At 38.8% G+C, this 18307-nt stretch overlaps 2 protein-coding genes across 2 annotated transcripts; one reads left to right on the top strand and one right to left on the bottom strand.

Moving 5' to 3' along the window:
* Positions 1 to 309: 309 nt before the first annotated feature.
* TRIML2 (tripartite motif family like 2) lies at positions 310 to 8943 on the bottom strand. Its single transcript, XM_010995743.3, has 7 exons — positions 8250 to 8943; positions 7878 to 7973; positions 5719 to 5913; positions 4409 to 4549; positions 3317 to 3339; positions 3048 to 3148; positions 310 to 961 (listed from the first exon to the last, which is right to left on the bottom strand). The coding sequence occupies exons 1-7, from the start codon at positions 8436 to 8438 to the stop codon at positions 390 to 392; spliced, it is 1317 nt and encodes a 438-aa protein (XP_010994045.3). The 5' UTR covers positions 8439 to 8943; the 3' UTR covers positions 310 to 389.
* Positions 8944 to 14743: 5800 nt separating this feature from the next.
* On the top strand, positions 14744 to 15646 carry LOC105102380 (protein FAM50A-like). Its single transcript, XM_064477362.1, has one exon. The coding sequence runs from the start codon at positions 14744 to 14746 to the stop codon at positions 15644 to 15646; it is 903 nt and encodes a 300-aa protein (XP_064333432.1).
* The last annotated feature ends 2661 nt before the right edge of the window (positions 15647 to 18307 follow it).

Genomic DNA, 18307 nt, shown 5'->3' with positions numbered 1-18307 from the left:
TCTTGAAAGTGTCAGTAACAGTCACTATAATAATATTCTCAAATCTAAAGTCATGATTATACCTAATTCTGTTTTCGGAAATCTCTAGAGTCCTTAACCTCGTCCTAAGGACCCCAGATTACATTTCTTTTTCTAATTCCCCAATCTGAAGCTGCACAGGCACCTGCTGTCCTAGTTGGTGTGGGTTCCTTCAGTTATTATCATTTGTGATTCAGCTTAAATGTAACCTCTTCCATGAGATGGCTGCTGACAAAGCCAAATGAATGCAAAAGCTCTGGGGTGTTGAGCTGGGTTCCAACTCCCAAGTGCTAAAAATATTTTATTAGAATATTTTGTAAAATAATATATAGACATGCTTGTAACATTTTTGCCTCCTGTGATCTTAGATTTCACACCAAAGAAGACTGAGGGCTAACAGTCCCATTACAAAAGGAAACATGTGGGAGGCAGATGCTCAGAGAGTCTGAATTCATGCGTCCATTTGGGACACAAAGAGAAAATATAGGCCTGAGAGCTCCTTGGAAAGTGAGGCCAGAGAAATTATAGATGAGGGATCTATTTGTCACATCATAGAAGGATACCTGCCCGTACTCATAGTTCAGGAAAACTCCAACACTGTGCACTCGCTCTCTCAAGGAGACCCTTCTTAAAGGGGGAAAGGTCCAGAAGATATAATCGGTTCCCATCATGGTCCCTGTGAGTAGGACTTTATCCCTGGAATCGTTTCTGTAGGCAAAGCCTCCGTATATACCCAGCTGCCACTGCGTTGCCTTTTCCACATCCACCTCCCAGTAGTGCCTCCCTGAGGTGAAGCTCTCCACACCCAACACAGCGGCGCTGAAGTCAAATCTCTCTGGGTGACCAGACATGTCCTGCTGGACATTCCTGAGTCTTACGCTTCTCAGATCCTCGGATAAGACCAGACAGGGATGAGCTGTTCTATGGTCCAAAGTGATGGGTCCTGCAGGGAGAAGGAAATTGAGTAAACCTGGGGGTTTGTCAGTGCTAGAGACTGATGATTTCCAACTTTCAGGGGCTGCCCAATGAGTGGGCATGAGTCTCAGGCACCGATATGGGAGAGGCAATCTAGGAGAGTCTAGGTAAAGGAAACTCTAAGCTGTTTCAATAAATGGACGTCATAGAGGAACAAAGTCAGTAAGATAATGGAAGGAGATGAAATTCATCTGAGGAAGAACAAAACAAAAAATAATGGACTATGGAGAGCTTTAGAAGTACCTCTGAAACCAGAAAGGAATCTTGCCAGGCTGTAAAAGTAGCCTGATACCCAGACCTAGCCCACTATCACCTGGTACCCAACTCCAGTCCCCAAAGATCTTCTCCAAGCCTGGAACAGCCAGAAGTACTGACTCTCCTAATAGGGCAACTGATTCACGGCTCTTCCCTGTGGCTGAATTGCTCTCCTCATCTTAAATATCACCAGGGTGTGATATAAATACCTAGAAATTGCTGCCAGCGGGCCCCTGATATTGAGTAAATCAAAAGAGAACATATTAGAGGCCAGAAAACCTGTGAGAATCTTCCAGAAAAATCAAGCTGAGAACAAGAAAACTCACTGTGATTTCTTACACTTCAAAGTAGTACTTGCTTTCATTCAAGTGTAAGAATAGAAGGAGAATTTCAGCTTGATGAAAAGCAACTATGGAAAACCTACAGCTAACATCAAACTTAACGGGGAAGGACAGTGCCTTCTTTTTCCCTAAGACCAAGAAGGAAGCAGATGATTCTCACCAGTCTTATTCACCATCATACTGGAGGCCCTAGTCAGTGCAATAAGGTAAACAAACAAACAAACAAACAACCAAAAATACACAGAAAAGGCTTACAGATTGGAAAAGAAATAAAACTGTCTACATTTATAGATTACTTGACTATCTTCGTAGAGAATCTCCCCAAAATCTCTAAGAAAGTCACTAGATTTAATAAATCAGTTTAGCATAGTTGTAAGATGCAATGTCAATATACACAAATGAATAGTTCTATATACTAACAAAAACTAGAAATGAATAAAATTTCAATTATATATTTAATTCCATTAATAGCACTAAAAAATAAAATACTTAGCAATCTGTCTAATTAAATACGTATATTTGCTGAAAACTACAAAATACTGTTGAGAGAAATCAAAGACCTAAATAAATGGAGATAAATTACCTTATCCCCAAACTGTTCTATAGATTCCATGTAATCTATAAAATCCAATTAAAAACCCTAGCAGTTTTTTGTAGAAGCCAACAAGCTCATTTAAACATTTATGCGAAGAAGAATCCAGAGTAGCCAAAATAATGTTGAAAAGAACAAATCTAGAAAACTCACAGTGCCCAATTTTAAGACTTTCTATAACCAATCAAGCCAGTGTGGCATTAGCAAAAGAACAGAAGACAATGATCAATGGAATTATTAGACAATTGGATCAATGGATCTATTAGACATAAATCTGCTCATATGTGCCAACTGATTTTCAACAAATGATGTTGGAACAACTGGATATATACATGTACAAAAAAGGAGGGAGTTGTACCATATCTTGAATTATATGTAAATATTAACTCTAAATGGCTAATAGACCTGAATGCAAACACTAAAAGTGGGGGGAGGGTGTAGCTCAGCAGTAGAGTGCATGCCTAGCGTGCACAAGGTCCTTGGTTCAAAACCCAGTACCCCTATCAAAAAAAAAAAAAAACAAAAAAAACAGGTAAACTTAATTACCTCCCCTGGCAAGAAACAAACAAAAAGCCCCAAAAAACAAAACTAAAACTGTGAAACTTCTAGAAAGAAATCTTTGTTGGGGTAAAAAAAAATATTTCTTAGGACACAAAAAGCTAAAATAATAGAAGAAAACAAAATATTAAGCTGATCTTCAAAATCTAAAACTTCTGGCACTATTAGGTAAATGAAACTATAAACCACATGAGAAATATTTGCAAATATAGCCTTTTTAAATCCTTTAGCTAAGTGGAATTTACTTTCATTTATTTCTCAAATATAAAAATAAAGTGCCTTGTGATCATGGATGCGTGTCAACTTACTTTGCAGCACTTTTAGCATTTTGCTCATTCCTGTTATTTGGCATAAATTCAGGTCTGTGATTTGGGCAGGCTCTAAACACTGAAGCAGTAGTGACTCACTCCTATTAAAGACAAAACAATCTCCGTTATCTGTGCAGACCCCAGGCCCCTTTATCCAGAGGGTGGATCTCATTGCATGGCCTCGCTATCCCCACCCCGACATCTCTACCCATGTGCTCACATATCAGACTGTAAATCTGACCCAAATGTTTTCAAAATGAGTAACTTACCTTTCCAAAGCGTATCTTGCATTCTATGGGGTGAAAAAAGAGAGATATAAAATATTACTGGGTATTTGAGCCAAGGCTTTTGTGAACTGTGCCCATGAAAATATCTTCTCTTATAATAATAAAACTCTATTTCCATGTAATTTCTTCAGCCTCATGGTGATAAATCTCAGATACCAAATTTCAACACTGAATAGGAAAAGTCAAAACAATGCTTGAAATCATTGTTATATTCCCAAGGGAAATATCTTCTATTCTTCACATTCAGAATGCTCATCATTCAAATTCTGCCCATCTATTTGCTTTCTATATCAAGGGTGGCAAGAACCGAGCCTGCTAATCTGGGGATGGTGACTGGAACCAGGTCAGGAACTGAAAATAACTAGGTCACACCTACCTGTACTTTCTGGAACTAGGCTTGGCTCTAGAAAAGAACCTAAGGGCTCTCTGCTCAGGGGCTTTTCAAATAAGAATACTCACACTGCAAATATGGGCCTGGCAGAAGGATACTGGCAGAGTCTTTAAAAGATGAAAATTTTCTTATTGAAATGGTAATACATGTTACTGCCCAAAATTTAAAATACATAACACTATACAAATAAGTCGCATCCATGTTTCCCAAGGTTACCGCTGATTACACTGTTTGTGTTTATTTTGCCCGAATTTTTGTCTGAATGTTAATGAGCATATATGTCTATACGTATTTTATAAATAGCAAAAAGTGTTTTTGCATGTTTTCTCCATTAAGGAGATATCTTAAAGATAATCTTTCAGTGTGTATAGAGCTGCTTAATTCTTTTTTTATGGCTGCAGAATATTCTACTGTATGGATACATTGTAATTTGACTAACCAGTTACTTGTCCTATTAATAAGGAACATCTCAATTCAAACTTACTATGACAGTTTTAAGGTGAGAATTCACATCATGAGGCAGCTCTACACATACTATGATTTTATGATGAGTCAGTGCTTTTGGTAGCCTTCGTGTATGAGTGAAGATCACTGGATCCTGTGTTCTAGAATTGACCTTGCATGAGTACTGCCCACTTCTCAATTCTCAAGAACTGTGGTGAAGGTTGTTTCCACAATCTTACCTGCAGCAACGCTGAGGTGGATTGCCCACACTTCTTCTCTAACTCTGCGATGATCTTTTGGAGGCTGCAGGTATGTTCAGACAGCCTGACTTCACTCTCCTTCAGTTTACTCATGTTCTCTCTCCCCAGATTGTTCAGTCTCTGCAGAAGCATCTCCTGATTACCATTCAGCAATTTCTCTTATTTGCTAATTCAACTATCTCTTTAAAAACCTGCTGTACTGCCTGTCACCTCAGTAACAGACACAATTAGATAAGGCCAGGATATCCCTCTGTGTCACTCAAGACACCGTAATAGAAACCTGATTCTCTGACACAATATATTCATGTCAACAATGATAGTATCCATGTAGTCTACTTAATCAGTTCATAACCTGGACTCAAAACCAGTCACCTTCTCTTTTTCTTTTTTTGCTATGCAGTTTTGTTCTGGCACTTTCCTATTTCCTTCATTCAATTAAAACTAAGACTTACCATAATCTAATTGAAGTTAAATTTAATCAATAAGAATTAATCAAGCCACTGATACCAGTTTCCTTTTTGTTTGGCAAAGATGCTCCACTTAGGCACACAAGCACCTGTTCATTTTTTTTCCCTTAAAGAACACAAACAATGTCATATTATACTGCTGATCTGACAACTTGCTTTTTTCTTAATAAATACGCTCTTGGAGAGCATTCCTTATCCATACATATAAAGCCATCTTATCTTCCCTAAATGAAGAGCATTCCACTGTATGTCCATAATACAATGTATTTCATGAATCCCATATTAATAACCTGGATATAGGCTGTATCTAATCTCTTTTGTTATCAACAAATGTTATAGTAATAATAATGCCTAATACTTATCAAGTGCATAATATGTTCCATTGTTACTTAAAGAGCTTTGTGTAGATAATCACATCCAATCCTCAAAACAATATTAAGAACTAAGGGCCATTATTATCCCCATTTTACAGGTAAGGAAACCAAGTCAGAGGTTAAGGAACATGTCTAAGGGACACTTAGAGGCTAGTAAATTGCAGAACCCAGAAAGGAATCTCAATCTGGCTTCAAAGACTACCTCTAACCCCTGGCTCTATACTGAAAAAAACTTTATAACATTCCCTCATCCATGTGTCTTTTTTTATGCATGTTAAGTATATCTGCAAGATAAATTATCAGAAAGAGAATTGCTGGGTGAATATATACATTCTCTCAATATACCCATGATTGTTCCTGGATGTCTTCTTCTGAAATTGATACAATGTTCAGTTCTTCTTTCTCTGATTTCCCAAAGATTGTGAGGATGTCATTTTCCACATCTCACCTGTAGTATTTCCTGGAACTTCTCCCTTAGCTCTGTGGCAAACTGCATCGGTTGGTTCTGATTTGCTTCTCTCAAGTTCAGGTTGAATACATACCTTTGCAGGCCCTGGAGGTTCACCATGTTTTCTTCAATCATCAACTGGAAACTTATCCTATATTCAGACTCAATCATTTCTTTAAAATTCTGCTCCTCTTCCTTCATCATAGATATAGACATGACAGATTTCAGGTTAAACACAACAGATAAATATCTATAGCCACTATCCATCTATAATTCTAATACAAAGACAAGGAATTATAAAGTACAGGGGAAGAAATAAAAGGCATCAAGACAAAGGACAAAGGGCATTTCAGAGTCAAAATCAGCCAAGATATCAACACAATCTTAGAACATGAAACGCAGATGAAGAAATGTTAATTGTTAGAAAACAGGAATGTACAACCTCAGTGACCAAAGAGGAGATAAGGAAAATGAGAAGATATGTAAATGGCTTTTGCTGATGCTTTGGATGGGGGTGTGAGAAACGAGGAATCAACGGGTGACTCCAAGGTTTTCAGACAAAGTAATTGAAAAAAGTTGCCAAAACATAGAAAGGAAAACTATGGAAGGGACATATTCCAGAAGTGGGAGTGTATTAGCAGCTCAGTTTGGGACATGCTGATTTTGACCGGTCATTTAGACACCCAAGGAGAGATGCTAAGTAGGAAGCCAGACACGGAAGCCCACCACTCAGAAATCTGAGCTAGAGACATATGCTGGGAACAGTCAGCTTAACGGACGATATTTCACCTCATGAGTCTATGGAGTCAAGATTTACCAAGAACATGACTATTCTCACCACTTCTACCACTACCCCTCAGTTCACCATCACCTGTCCTGATTATCACAACAGTCCCCTTTGGGTCCCCCGACCTGTGCTCTCACCCGCTTACAGTCTATTCTCATTTCAGCAGCTAGAGTGCTCCTTTGAAAAGAATGGAAGTTAGATCAAATTACTCCGCTGTTCAAAAGTTTCTGCTGGCTTCCTTATTTCATTAAAAAAAAGAAAAAGAAAATCAACCACCTCGTATGATTTGGCCTTCAGATCTCATCATCTGTTAGCCTCCATTTCCTTCACAACCCCAACAAGGATACACCAGGCTGGAGATTTTTGTACTTGCCCTTTCCTCTACCTAGAATATTCTTCCCAAGGCTGCACAGCTCACTTCTTCACCTCGAGTATTCTCAAATGCCACTTTCTGAATGACAAGGTCCTGATGACTTTATTTAAAAGTATATCCAATCACTCTTTTCTGCTTTAAAAAAAAATGTATAGCACTTACAATGTGACATACTATACATTTTACTAGGTCTGTTTACTTCCACTAGAATGTCAACTGCACAAGGGCAGAATTGTTTCTCTTCACGGCTGAATCCCCAGCCCCTAGCGTAGCTCCCAGCAAACACTGGGACCCCAATATTTGTTATATGGTGCTTGGAGCTGAAAAAAATGAAGATCAACTGTTGAATAATTCTTGTACAGCCAGGGAATTCTCCCACCTACCATTCTCAACTAGATGCTTACTTTCTTTAAAAATGGAAAGAGAAGATCTCAAATCTGGGATACCTGGCAGAATAGTTAAATATAAAGAGAGAGTGTGAAATCAGAAGTGAAACATGTGCTTAATGGATAGCAATCCCCCGACGTGGATAGCGATTCTCAAACTGCCCTTCAAAAGGCTTCAGGATTTATATGGCCACCAACAGTGGCCACATAAGATGCTCATTCTCCTATGGCATTGTTATAAACTGTGCTATCAATCTTTTTGATCTTTGCCAAAAAGGGATGCAAATGTCATCTCAGAAATTTAATAAAAATGTAATAGTTAATTTGTATTTCTCTCACCATGAACAAAGTTCAGGATCTTCTTGTATGTTCAAAAGATAGTTGAATTTTCTTCTCTGTGAAAAGACTCTCATGTCTTTGATCATTTCTCTATTGAGTTTCTAGTCTTTTGCTTACTGACTTTTAAGAGCTCTTTATTGGTTAAGAATTAACATTTTTCCCACTTATGGATTTCAAATATTTTTCCCTGCTTTGTCATTTGTCTTTTGATTGTATTTATGTTATGTGCTATGCAACATTATAGGTAATTTCCCCCTAAGAATCAAGCACTGACCTGCATCATCACCATTCTTTCTTGCTCATCAGCCAACATGCTTTTAGCTACTTCAAGTTTCTCCTTCAGTGTGGTCAATATCTCCTGGAATAACTTCTGCAGAGAAATGTATCACAATTCCAGGTAAAGTAATTGCTTTGCAACAGTTAGATCCCTAACCTTAGACGACTGAAAGGCCAAAAGCCCTGACTATGTTTTCATCACCTCGAAGTTGAAGGTCCACATTTGGTAACTGTCTAGTATTCTTTGATAAATATCAACTAGGGAAATGGTCTTGGAGGATCAGAATATCTATCCCGCAAATAAATAAGGTAATAAATAAGAGAAGGCAGCCAGAGTGACACAGGGCTCTGGGATCTGCATGAAGCTTACCCTGTAATTCTCAGCAGTCTCTTGTAATCCATACACCGTGTGATTCTTGTGCTCCTGGGACTGGAAGTACTTGTCACAAAGCATCATTTGGTCATCACCGCAGAACAGCTGTGGTGGCTCCAGGTGTTTTTCACAGCAGGCATCTTCTGGGATTTTTTGCTCTAACTGAGAAGGGAGCCTTTTAGACATCCCGGCAGGTGGCCCTAGTTGAAGACTGGCTGTTTCTGATGTGGAATACCTCCCGGCACTCTGAACAGGAAAAGAAAGGCGGTGTTCCGCGGCAGGCACACTTGTCAATCTCAGTCCACGTCGTCGGAGCAGGTCAGCGTATTCCTGTCTCACACCCAGCAAAGCTTCAGCAGCCACGTGATTGAGTAAGGAGACACGAGTTACACCAGCATTCTAAGATTAGAGGAGCTGTCCCAAGTTTTCTGAGAATTTCAAGAAACTGGTTGAAAATTATTTACAAGTGACAACATAGCATACTACTTCCTTCTAAGTCATTAAAAAAAAAAAATGGCGCTCAGTGGAAGGTACAATGTGGAAAAGAGCAGCGGAGGAACTTCCCCGACTGAGGGGAGGCAGAGCCTGGCCATAGGCAGTCAGGTCGCAAATTTAAGGAACCACTCACTCTCCCAGTGCTTGCAGGAGCCAGAAAGTGAGGTCTTTTTTGAGAGCTTCCTTAAATGAGAGGGGTGGGGAGCACTTCTGGGCTCCTTTGGTGCGCATGCCTGAGAAGCACTCACCTCTGGGCTCCTTAGGCGCATGCCCGAGAGGCGCTCACTTTCGGGCTCCTTAGGCGCATGCCTGAGAGGCACCCACCTCCGGGCTCCTTAGGCGCATGCCCGAGAAGCACTCACCTCCGGGCTTCTTAGGCGCATGCCCGAGAGGCGCTCACTTTCGTGCTCTCTAAGTGCGCAGGAGCTTGTGAGGCAACGCAAGTTTTGCGCCTAAAGCCTAAGGCAAGTCTCATTGGAGACCTGGCCATTAAAGGATGTTTGTTAAGCAAATAGATAAAAATGCCCCCAAAATAAATAAAACCTTTCCAAAAATACTAAAGGGAAACTAAATATATTTATATGTACATATATACATGTAAATCTATACATATAGATATATATTTTAAGGTAACAGAACAAAGGGGTCTATAATCTACGTCTCCATTTCCAGACAATTCTGATTATCTTTGAGCAACAATTCTACCTGTTCTCTAGAAATATTTAAATTATATTCTTAAAATGTATTACCTACTGAATTTGGGAAACTCTTTCCCAATAAAGAATTGCTTTAGTCTAACCCTATCTCTAGCCATTGGTGGGTGGCAGCATAACACCAAGTATTAATTTCTCAAAATTTACATCTAATTTACATCTGTCCCCAATTCCTCTCATCAACCAGCTCTTTTGACAACATCTCTTGAAAGGAATTGATCTGACAGATTGCAGAATCCCCAAACTTCCATTTCTGGATTTACTAGCTTCTCCTGCTTCTCATGCTCTCACTTTCACCCAGATTCTGAAATCAACTAGATCTCTTGTCCTTTCACTCGTTTTTAAGAGATGCGAAAAACTTTTTAAATTCTGAAGTTAATTATTCTTATATATATGGTAACACTGTTACCTTGTTAAGAGTACATACTAAAGCAGCAGTTTTAAAGTATGATTCCCAAGACTTGATCTTCCTTTTCACTGTGTTGACATTAGCACTGATAGAAGATAAAACTGCTGGTGTCTTACCATTAATCAAGGAAGTGGCACCAAACAGTACAATAGTCACTTCTTGTATTTTTACAATCCCTACCTACTTGGATGATCCCAGTTTAAAAACAAAAGCCTGTTTTACTTAAGAACGTTCTTATTTCTTGATGCTATAATAAAATATTAAATCTCAACTACTGAGTACAGGATTTAGTGTTCTGGGTGACAAGATGGAAAGCACGTGTAAAGCATTATGCTGCAAATAGAAAAACAATGGTTGTCTCAAGAAAGCATTTTCAATGATTGTTTGGGTTGCAAGCCATACTAGCCACTTTTCTTCCCCCCTATAGGACACTTTGAGTAAAAAGAGCAAATGAGAAAAACTGTGCTTGTTCAGATGTAGTGACTTGGAAAGACATTTTCCCAACCACGGACAGAATGACCCTGTCATTTCAACGAAACCAACTGAGAGTATTAGTTCCCAATGATAAAATTTGAGCTTTGAAGCAAAAATGAGAGTTTTGGAAAACATGAATCTACTATTCTAAGCTTAACAGCTTCCCAATACTTAAGTCTTTTCTGATGAAATTGGTGGTGATAGTAAATGTTAGTTTTTGCTATTGCATAGTGAATTATGTCAACATTTGGAAAATCTGCAAACTGAGTGAACCAATATTTTCCAAGGACCAATCAATGCATAATGTTGTAAGATTATGCAATGGTAAAGTGGATTCAAAGTATAAGGCAGACAAATGGATTTTAATGTTACAGAGGACAAAATGTTCATTAATATGATTAAAAAACAATTATCTGAAAAAAGTATTAGAATGATCTCCCCTTTTCCAACTAAGTATTTGTGTGAGGACAGATTTTCTTCATCTACTTCAACTAAAATAACATTACAATAGGTAGAATGCTGGAGCAGACATAATAGTCATCTTCTGATAAACCAGAAATTAAAGAGATTTGCAAGACTGTAAAACCATGTCATTATTCTCAATAATTGTTCAGAAAAAGTTCTTCATAAAAATGTTAGTTTTAAAAAATATTAAAAATAAACATCAGTTTTAACAAGGTCCTACAGTATAGCATAGGGAACTTAATTCACTATCCTATAATAAACCACAATGGAAAAGGATATGTAAAAGAATATATATTCCCAATTTACTTTTAGCTTGCATTTATCTTATTACAAATAAAGCTATTATTTTCATATTCTTAAGAGCCACTTTTGTTTCTTTTCCTGTGAATCATATGTTTAGCCTTTCAGCTGTTTTTTTCCACCAGGTTTTGGTCTTTTTTCTTAATTTTAAGAGATACTTAAACACTGAAAAGATTATGCCCTTGTTATTATACAAATTGCAACTCTTTCCCTCTACTTGTCATTTGGATTTGAATTTACCTCAATTCTTTCTTACTGAATCCTTCAAACTCTTGTAGTATCTCTTGTCTTGCCTCCCTAAACATGTCCTAGACTGAAAATAAAACTGATCAGTCACAAAAATGAGCAAGTTTAGAAATTCAGTGGTCACTCCTGGCTTTATCTTACTTAAGCTCTCAGCAATCAACATAGTTGGCCAGGACTCTCCTAAAATGGCTTCTTCTCTTTGCAACCAAGATCGTGTAAATGACATCCATCCTGCTTTACTGGTCTGTTTCTCAGTATTCCTTTTTGGCTTCACATCCTCTTGAACCTCCAAGTTTTGGGGGTACTTCAAGGATCAGTTCCAGTCCCTTCCCTTATTCCAGTTCCACGGTGTCTCCCTAGGTAATCACACTGACTTCCAAAAGTTTGAGTACCACTGTCCAATTTAATCTTTTGTCCAGCCCTGGAACTCCCAACTCATTTGCAATAAATGTCTAGTAAGCACCCCCACATTAATATATTTGTAACACTGTTTGGGATTTCAATCAATAATATCTTCCCTTCCACCAACTCACTTTAAAATTCCATTTAGAAGCATAGTTTAAACCACCATCATTTCATCATCTCAACTAGTGTATAGTCTCCCCTGCCCCAGTTCCATCTCCAACTCCTCTCAGCTCAACAAACAGAATACTATTTTAAAACCTAACTCAGGTTTGTAGTAACTTTCCAGGGCACTTAGGATAAAATCCAAATGTTTAACCGAGTTCTAGATAGTCTGGTCCCCTGCTGGCATCTCACCTATAGCTTACTTCCAACAATTTTAGCTCCTTTCCTCCCTACAGTTAGTTCTCAGCTCAAACATCACTTCCTCAGAGAGGCCTTTCTGCAATTACCCAATTTGAAATACCTTCCCACCATTCACAATCATCTTATTTTTTTTGTATCTTTTTTTCATATATAATGCTCAATAATTTTTGAAATTTTAAATCAAACCAGCACAAAGGAAATTGATGAAGGACAGAGAATAGAGATGAAATATTTTTACAGAAACCAAGAGAAAGAAAAGTCAGAGAATAATATGTCTCATTAATGTTATCTATGTACTACAGTTCATACCTATCCTTATCTTGTTTTTCCTAATTTTATTTATTTTTCGCCCTAGCTTTCTCACTTACCCTTTTTATACCATTGCATATATTTTTTTTTAAGCTTCCATAAATACTAAAATCAAGTTGAGGTATTTAAAGAAAACCATGATTAAGGAAATGATCTTCAGAGAGAAGCTTACCTTTCCTTGTAATCCTGAGTATTTTCTTTCGGGAAAATAGCCAGAAATGGAGACTGAAGAGCTTTTGTCGTTTTAGCTACTCCCTCACTCTCTCCCTTTCTTCTTCAGGCAGGAAACCTTCTAAGGTTTCAAATCCTATCCATATGATAATCTAGAACAGTGGTTATCGAACTTCAGTAGCAATAGAATCATTTAACAGTTTAGTCAAACAGATTTCTAGGCCCCACCCTGACAGTCAGTTAGGATAGATCTTGCATGGAGTCTTAATTTACATTTTAATGAGCTCCTAGAAAATACTGAATATCCCAGCACCTTGATCAGGAGTTTCAGTCTCTTTGGATGGGTGATTATTTTGTTCTTTGCTGCATCTCCAAGGTCTTACATACTGCCTACCAGGTAGTAGCCCCTTAATTAGTTTTTTTTTCTTTAATGAACCTCATGTATATAGTAACAATTTCACAGGAAGAAATTCTTCTACAAGCCATTACCCTAGAATCTCATCGTGCTCTCTCCTTAGCCATACCATTTTCTCTTAAGCCATTAAATAGTTTCACTAGAGAACAGTGCCTGATTTCATTGCTTCCAGAATGTTTGCTGAAGGGAAGTGATCATTGCATTATTTGTAGATGGAAAGTCAAGAGTAGCAATGACTGCGTGACTGAGGAATGTGTCACGATGGGAGGTCAGGGGACAGTTCCAGAAATCTTAGATATGATTGACCGCAGAGGAAAGAAAATCTGCAGAGCTTCCCTAGTTTTACATTCTGTCTCTGGAAGGTTTTTCACTTTTGCTTTTTACATCAGTCAATTCCTTGCTGATCAAACATCAGTGCTTTGTTTCGTTTTTTTAAATTGTTTGTTTAAAAAAAAATGCTTACAGGACAATGAGAAAATTCTTTGGCTTGCTCTCCGATCTTCCAAAACCCGGTTCCACCCTAAGTATATCCTTTCTCTCTATCTCAAACAGCACTCCCCACCCACGCCCTCTTCTCCTTTGAGTAGATTGCATTCTTTTCTGTGTGTCCCTCCCTCCTCTGCCTCCTTCTCTTTCTACCCAGTTCTCCTTTTTTCTTTTAAGCTTTGATGCAACCAACTTCTGTGAAGATTTTATCAATCACTTTGGTCATTTATTCTTGAGTTTCATAATTCATATGACTTCATTTTGACAGGAAAACATCATAACCTTTCAATCAAGGGGTAAAACATCAAAATTCTCACATCCTGGAGTCTCCTAAAGCCCTTCTTAGAGAAAGTAAATAGTAAATTATTCTGGAAGACAATATGTTTTAACTTAAGATAATGCTATAAATAGCACACTATGCTACACAGTGTGCTACGTTTTTTTGTATCTACGTATTTCCCACAGTCCATGAGATATGTGGTATCAATACATTTTGTAGTTGATAAAGCTGATGATTTCAAGTTTAAGTAGTTGACCCAGAGCATTCAGTACAGACAGTTACAGATCTGGGGATTTGAATCACAGCTAAATTTCAGAATACTTTACTTCTATGACATGTTAACTAAAATTTTGGCCAATTTATAAAAGAAAGCATCTCAAATTTGCATTACAGTTTATCACAAGATACTTTCAAAGGCCTACTCTAACAATATTATAGTATCTTTGAGTACTACAATTGTGTGATTTAAAAACCTACCTTAAGCATTAAATCGTTATGATAAATTGAGCTTATAGACTTAATGGCCTCCTCTGCAGATCCTGAAACTCAGCTGGGTGGTTGTTTATCTATGGATTAATAATTAGGATTAATTATTAGGATTTATGTTAAAATCCTAATCTCCCAACATGATGGCATTAGGAGGTGGGGCCTTTGGGAGGTGATTAGATCCTGAGACTGGAGACTTGATGATGAGGTTAGTGCTCTTATAAAAGAGGATCCCCCAGAGTTTCCTAATCTTTGAGCAAAGGCCCAGTGAGAACCAGGAAGAAGGCCCTCATTAGACTGTGACCAAGCTGGCAGCTTTATCTTAGAGTTCCAGCCCCCAGAACTATGAGCACTAAATGTTTATAGCCACTCAGTCTGTATTTTGTCATAGCAGACCAGACTAAGATACTAGTGTTCTTTACATATTATTAGTAAGTCGACTTCTGTCCACCCGTCGAGGTCGCTGCCACTACCATGGCTCAGTACAAGGGGGCCGAGAGCGAGGCGAGCCGCGCCATACACCTGCTGAAGAAGCGGGAGAAGCAGCGCGAGCAGATGGAGCATATGAAGCAGAGGATAGCCCAGGAGAACCTAGTGAAATCCAACATTGACCGGAAGTTCTCCGCGCACTACGATGCCGTGGAGGCGGAGCTCAAGTCCAGCATGGTGGGTCTGGTGACGCTGAATGACGTGAAGATGAAGCAGCAGGCACTGGTGAAGGAGTGGGAGAAGCAGCTGGCCAAGAAGGAGCAGCAGAAGGAGCTACAGCGGAAGCTGGAGAAGCTGCGAGAGAAGGAGCACAAGGAGGAGGCCAAGCGGAAGATCTCCAGCCTGTCCTTCACCCTGGAGGAAGAAGAGGAGGCAGGCGAGGAGGACGAGGAGCTGGAAAGGAAAGCGTTCACCACAAAGAAGAGGAAGCTGGGGAAGAACCCAGATGTGGACACAAGCTTCCTGCCTGACCGAGACCGGGAGGAGGAGGAGAATCGGCTCCGAGAAGAGCTAAGGCAGGAGTGGGAAGCCAAGCAGGAGAAGATCAAGAGTGAGGAGATGGAGATCACGTTCAGTTACTGGGACGGCTCTGGGCACCGGCGGACAGTCAATATGAAAAAGGGCAACACCATGCAGGAGTTCCTGCAGAAGGCGCTCGAGATCCTGCGCAAAGACTTCGGTGAGCTCAGGTCAGCAGGGGTGGAGCAGCTCATGTACATCAAGGAGGACCTGATCATACCCCATCACCACAGCTTCTATGACTTCCTTGTCACCAAGCCACGCGGGAAGAGCGGGCCGCTCTTTAACTTCGACGTTCACGATGATGTGCGGCTGCTCAGTGACGCCACCGTGGAGAAGGACGAGTCGCACGCCGGCAAGGTGGTATGAGGAGCTGGTACCAGAAGAACAAGCACATCTTCCCCTCCAGTCGCTGGGAGCCATACGACCCCGAGAAGAAATGGGACAAGTACACGATCTGGTGAATGTGGAGGTGACATGGCCCCAGGCCTCGGGGCACAGTTGTGAAGTGATATCTCATTGTGCTTTTGATTTGTATTTCCCTGATAATTAGTGACCTTGAGCACCTTTTTTACATACATACCTGTTGGTCTGATGTGTTTTTGGAGAAATGTCTATTCACTTCTTTAGCCCATATTTTAATTGGGTTATTAATTCTTTCACTTTTCTCTTTTTTGGTTTTTCTTTGTTTGTCTGTTATTGAGTTGTAAAATTTACTTATATATTTTGGAAATTAACTCATTATCTAATAAATAGTTTGCAAATATTTTCTCCTATTCTATTGGTTGCCTTTTTCACGCTGTCTCTTTGTAGCACAAAAGCTTTTAAGTTTAATGTAGTCCCACTTGTCTATTTTTTGCCTTTGTTGCCTGTGCTTTCAGTGTCATACCCATGAAATTCCATACTTTTTCTATGCTTCTATGTATACAGATACACTATCAACCTGTATAGCATGCCCTCATTTTTGTAGGCAAAAAATACATATTAACCTAATTTTTCTTGTTTATACTTAAACTATTTGGGAGAGCAAAAATGTATCTCCCCCTTAACATTATATTACAAATGTCATGTCATGTCAGTGTACATAAACAGGTATGTTATTTTTTAATGGCTATGTACCCACAAGAAGAGCTATTATTTTTACATATATATTTATCTATGACCTCTACATAATTTAAGATTGGGTATTTGATGCATGTGTTCCAAATTCTCTTTCCCAGACTGTCATTTAAAAACATTTATTTGGTTATTTTGTTATTTTGCTGTATAAAGTCTTTAATTTTTAGCTTTTTAACATAATCTTTCCTTAGTGGTGTCTAAGCTCCACAGCACGCTTTAAAAAGCCTTCTCTAAGTCATCCACTTTAAATTTCTACTATGTTACCAATTATCTCCTCTTATAATGTGCTTCATCCTTTAGATGCAATAATTGACCATATATTTAACAAATATGCTTCTCACTTGTTAAGTAGATGTGAGGTAATATAAAATATGACACATGCAAAAATAAAATAATATAAGTAAATAAGGTGAAAAAAGCAATGCAATACAAAGAGAAATACTGAGTAGAAATTCATGACTAGAGAGGGGAAAATACACACACACACATACATCTGGAATACACATTGGTGTAAATTGTTAGGTAGAGATGCAACTTTTTTTGCCAGATGGCTACTCCAACTTGTCCTAAACCATTTATTGGATAATCTATCTTTTCCACACTGATATGAAATGAAAGACATATTTTTAAAACCAGGCTTTCAAGCAAGATCTTTCCCAAATAAGTCCCCATCTACCCCACTACCTCCAACAATGAATAAGCCCTCACCATATCTTTAAGTTTCTTCTTTTCTGTGTGTTTCAAGCCTCATTGTAATGTCAGTGATAGTTGTGATTGTGGACCTCTTGGGGTATCCCTACTGTCACCTCCTCAGGAGGAGACAGGCCAGAGAAGGAGCTATTTGAGTTGTTGATCTCAGAAATCATGTCTGGCAGTGTAGTGTCATGACGGTTGTTAGAATGTATTCTGGGAAGGCTGGCCCACTCTATAAATTTCTTCATCTGTGAATTAAGCCTAATCAGTGTGTTCACAGAGAAGGCAAAGAAGTCTGCACTCCCAACAGTGAATGTAGCCAATAATTTCAGATACTTGTCCCACAATCATGCCATAATGACAACTGTCTAATTTCCTTCTCAAAGCACTTGAGCACCATTCATTTCATTGACATAACTGGAAGTTTTCACCCACTCACAAATGAGATGCAGTGTAGCGTCTGTAGAAGAGAATGACTCAGGGAGGTAGGAGACCCAGTTTCCTAGCCCTGACCTGACTCATGTAGTAAGTATTCAGAGAACCAACTCAGTTTATTTGTCTCAGTTTCTTCATATATGACCTCTGGGTTTCCAATTAGATAAAAGACTGTGATTCTATAACAACTTGGTTCCCCTACTTGTTCACTTAAAACTTATTTACAGACGAGTTGAGCCCTTGCTATGTGCAAAGAATTCTTCTAGTCATCGATGAGTAAGATGTGGTTATTGTATTGAGCTTATGAAAGGAGTTAATTTGGAAGAGGGAAGTGGGATGGAACAGATCAGTGTGGCTTGAACTTAGAACATGCCAGTCTCCCCATTCCAAATTGGAATACAGGCTCTGTGATGCACTATAACTCTATTGTGGGGCTTATTCTAATGATTCTGGCCAATGTTAAAGACTCCTGAGTTTGTATGGGAATAACACACTGAATGTAGGTGGTAGTTCATAAATTATTTTTCCAGTGATGGCAATTCATAATACTGTAGTTTTTGTTTGCTTGTTTGTGTTTTTTTTGTTTGTTTGTTTTTTGTTTTGCAAGACCTTTATTTGAGACTAACTCCTAAGAATATTTTGAAGCTGTGCCCCCAGTTACTGGCCTAGGAGCAATCTGAACAGTAGAGATTTCATGTCCCCAACCTGATGTTACCACTCTTCCTACTTAAACTAGTATAATTCTTTGCTCTGGTGCTTCCTTTTTCTGGCAAATTCTCACCC

Source organism: Camelus dromedarius, chromosome 22 (genome assembly GCF_036321535.1).
Source record: "Camelus dromedarius isolate mCamDro1 chromosome 22, mCamDro1.pat, whole genome shotgun sequence".
In the NCBI taxonomy this organism is placed as follows: Eukaryota; Metazoa; Chordata; class Mammalia; order Artiodactyla; family Camelidae; genus Camelus; species Camelus dromedarius.
This window is presented reverse-complemented; position numbering and strand designations above follow the sequence as displayed.

Excerpts from the sequence above, each read along its gene's own strand:
- TRIML2 (XM_010995743.3), bottom strand. The coding sequence starts at position 8,438 with ATGTCTAAAAGGCTCCCTTCTCAGTTAGAGCAAAAAATCCCAGAAGAT. Across the intron at positions 5,914-7,877 it reads AAAGAATGGTGATGATGCAG|GAAGAGGAGCAGAATTTTAA; the intron begins GTCAGTGCTTGA and ends TCTATGATGAAG. Across the intron at positions 4,550-5,718 it reads AGTTCCAGGAAATACTACAG|AGACTGAACAATCTGGGGAG; the intron begins GTGAGATGTGGA and ends ATGCTTCTGCAG.
- LOC105102380 (XM_064477362.1), top strand. The coding sequence starts at position 14,744 with ATGGCTCAGTACAAGGGGGCCGAGAGCGAGGCGAGCCGCGCCATACAC.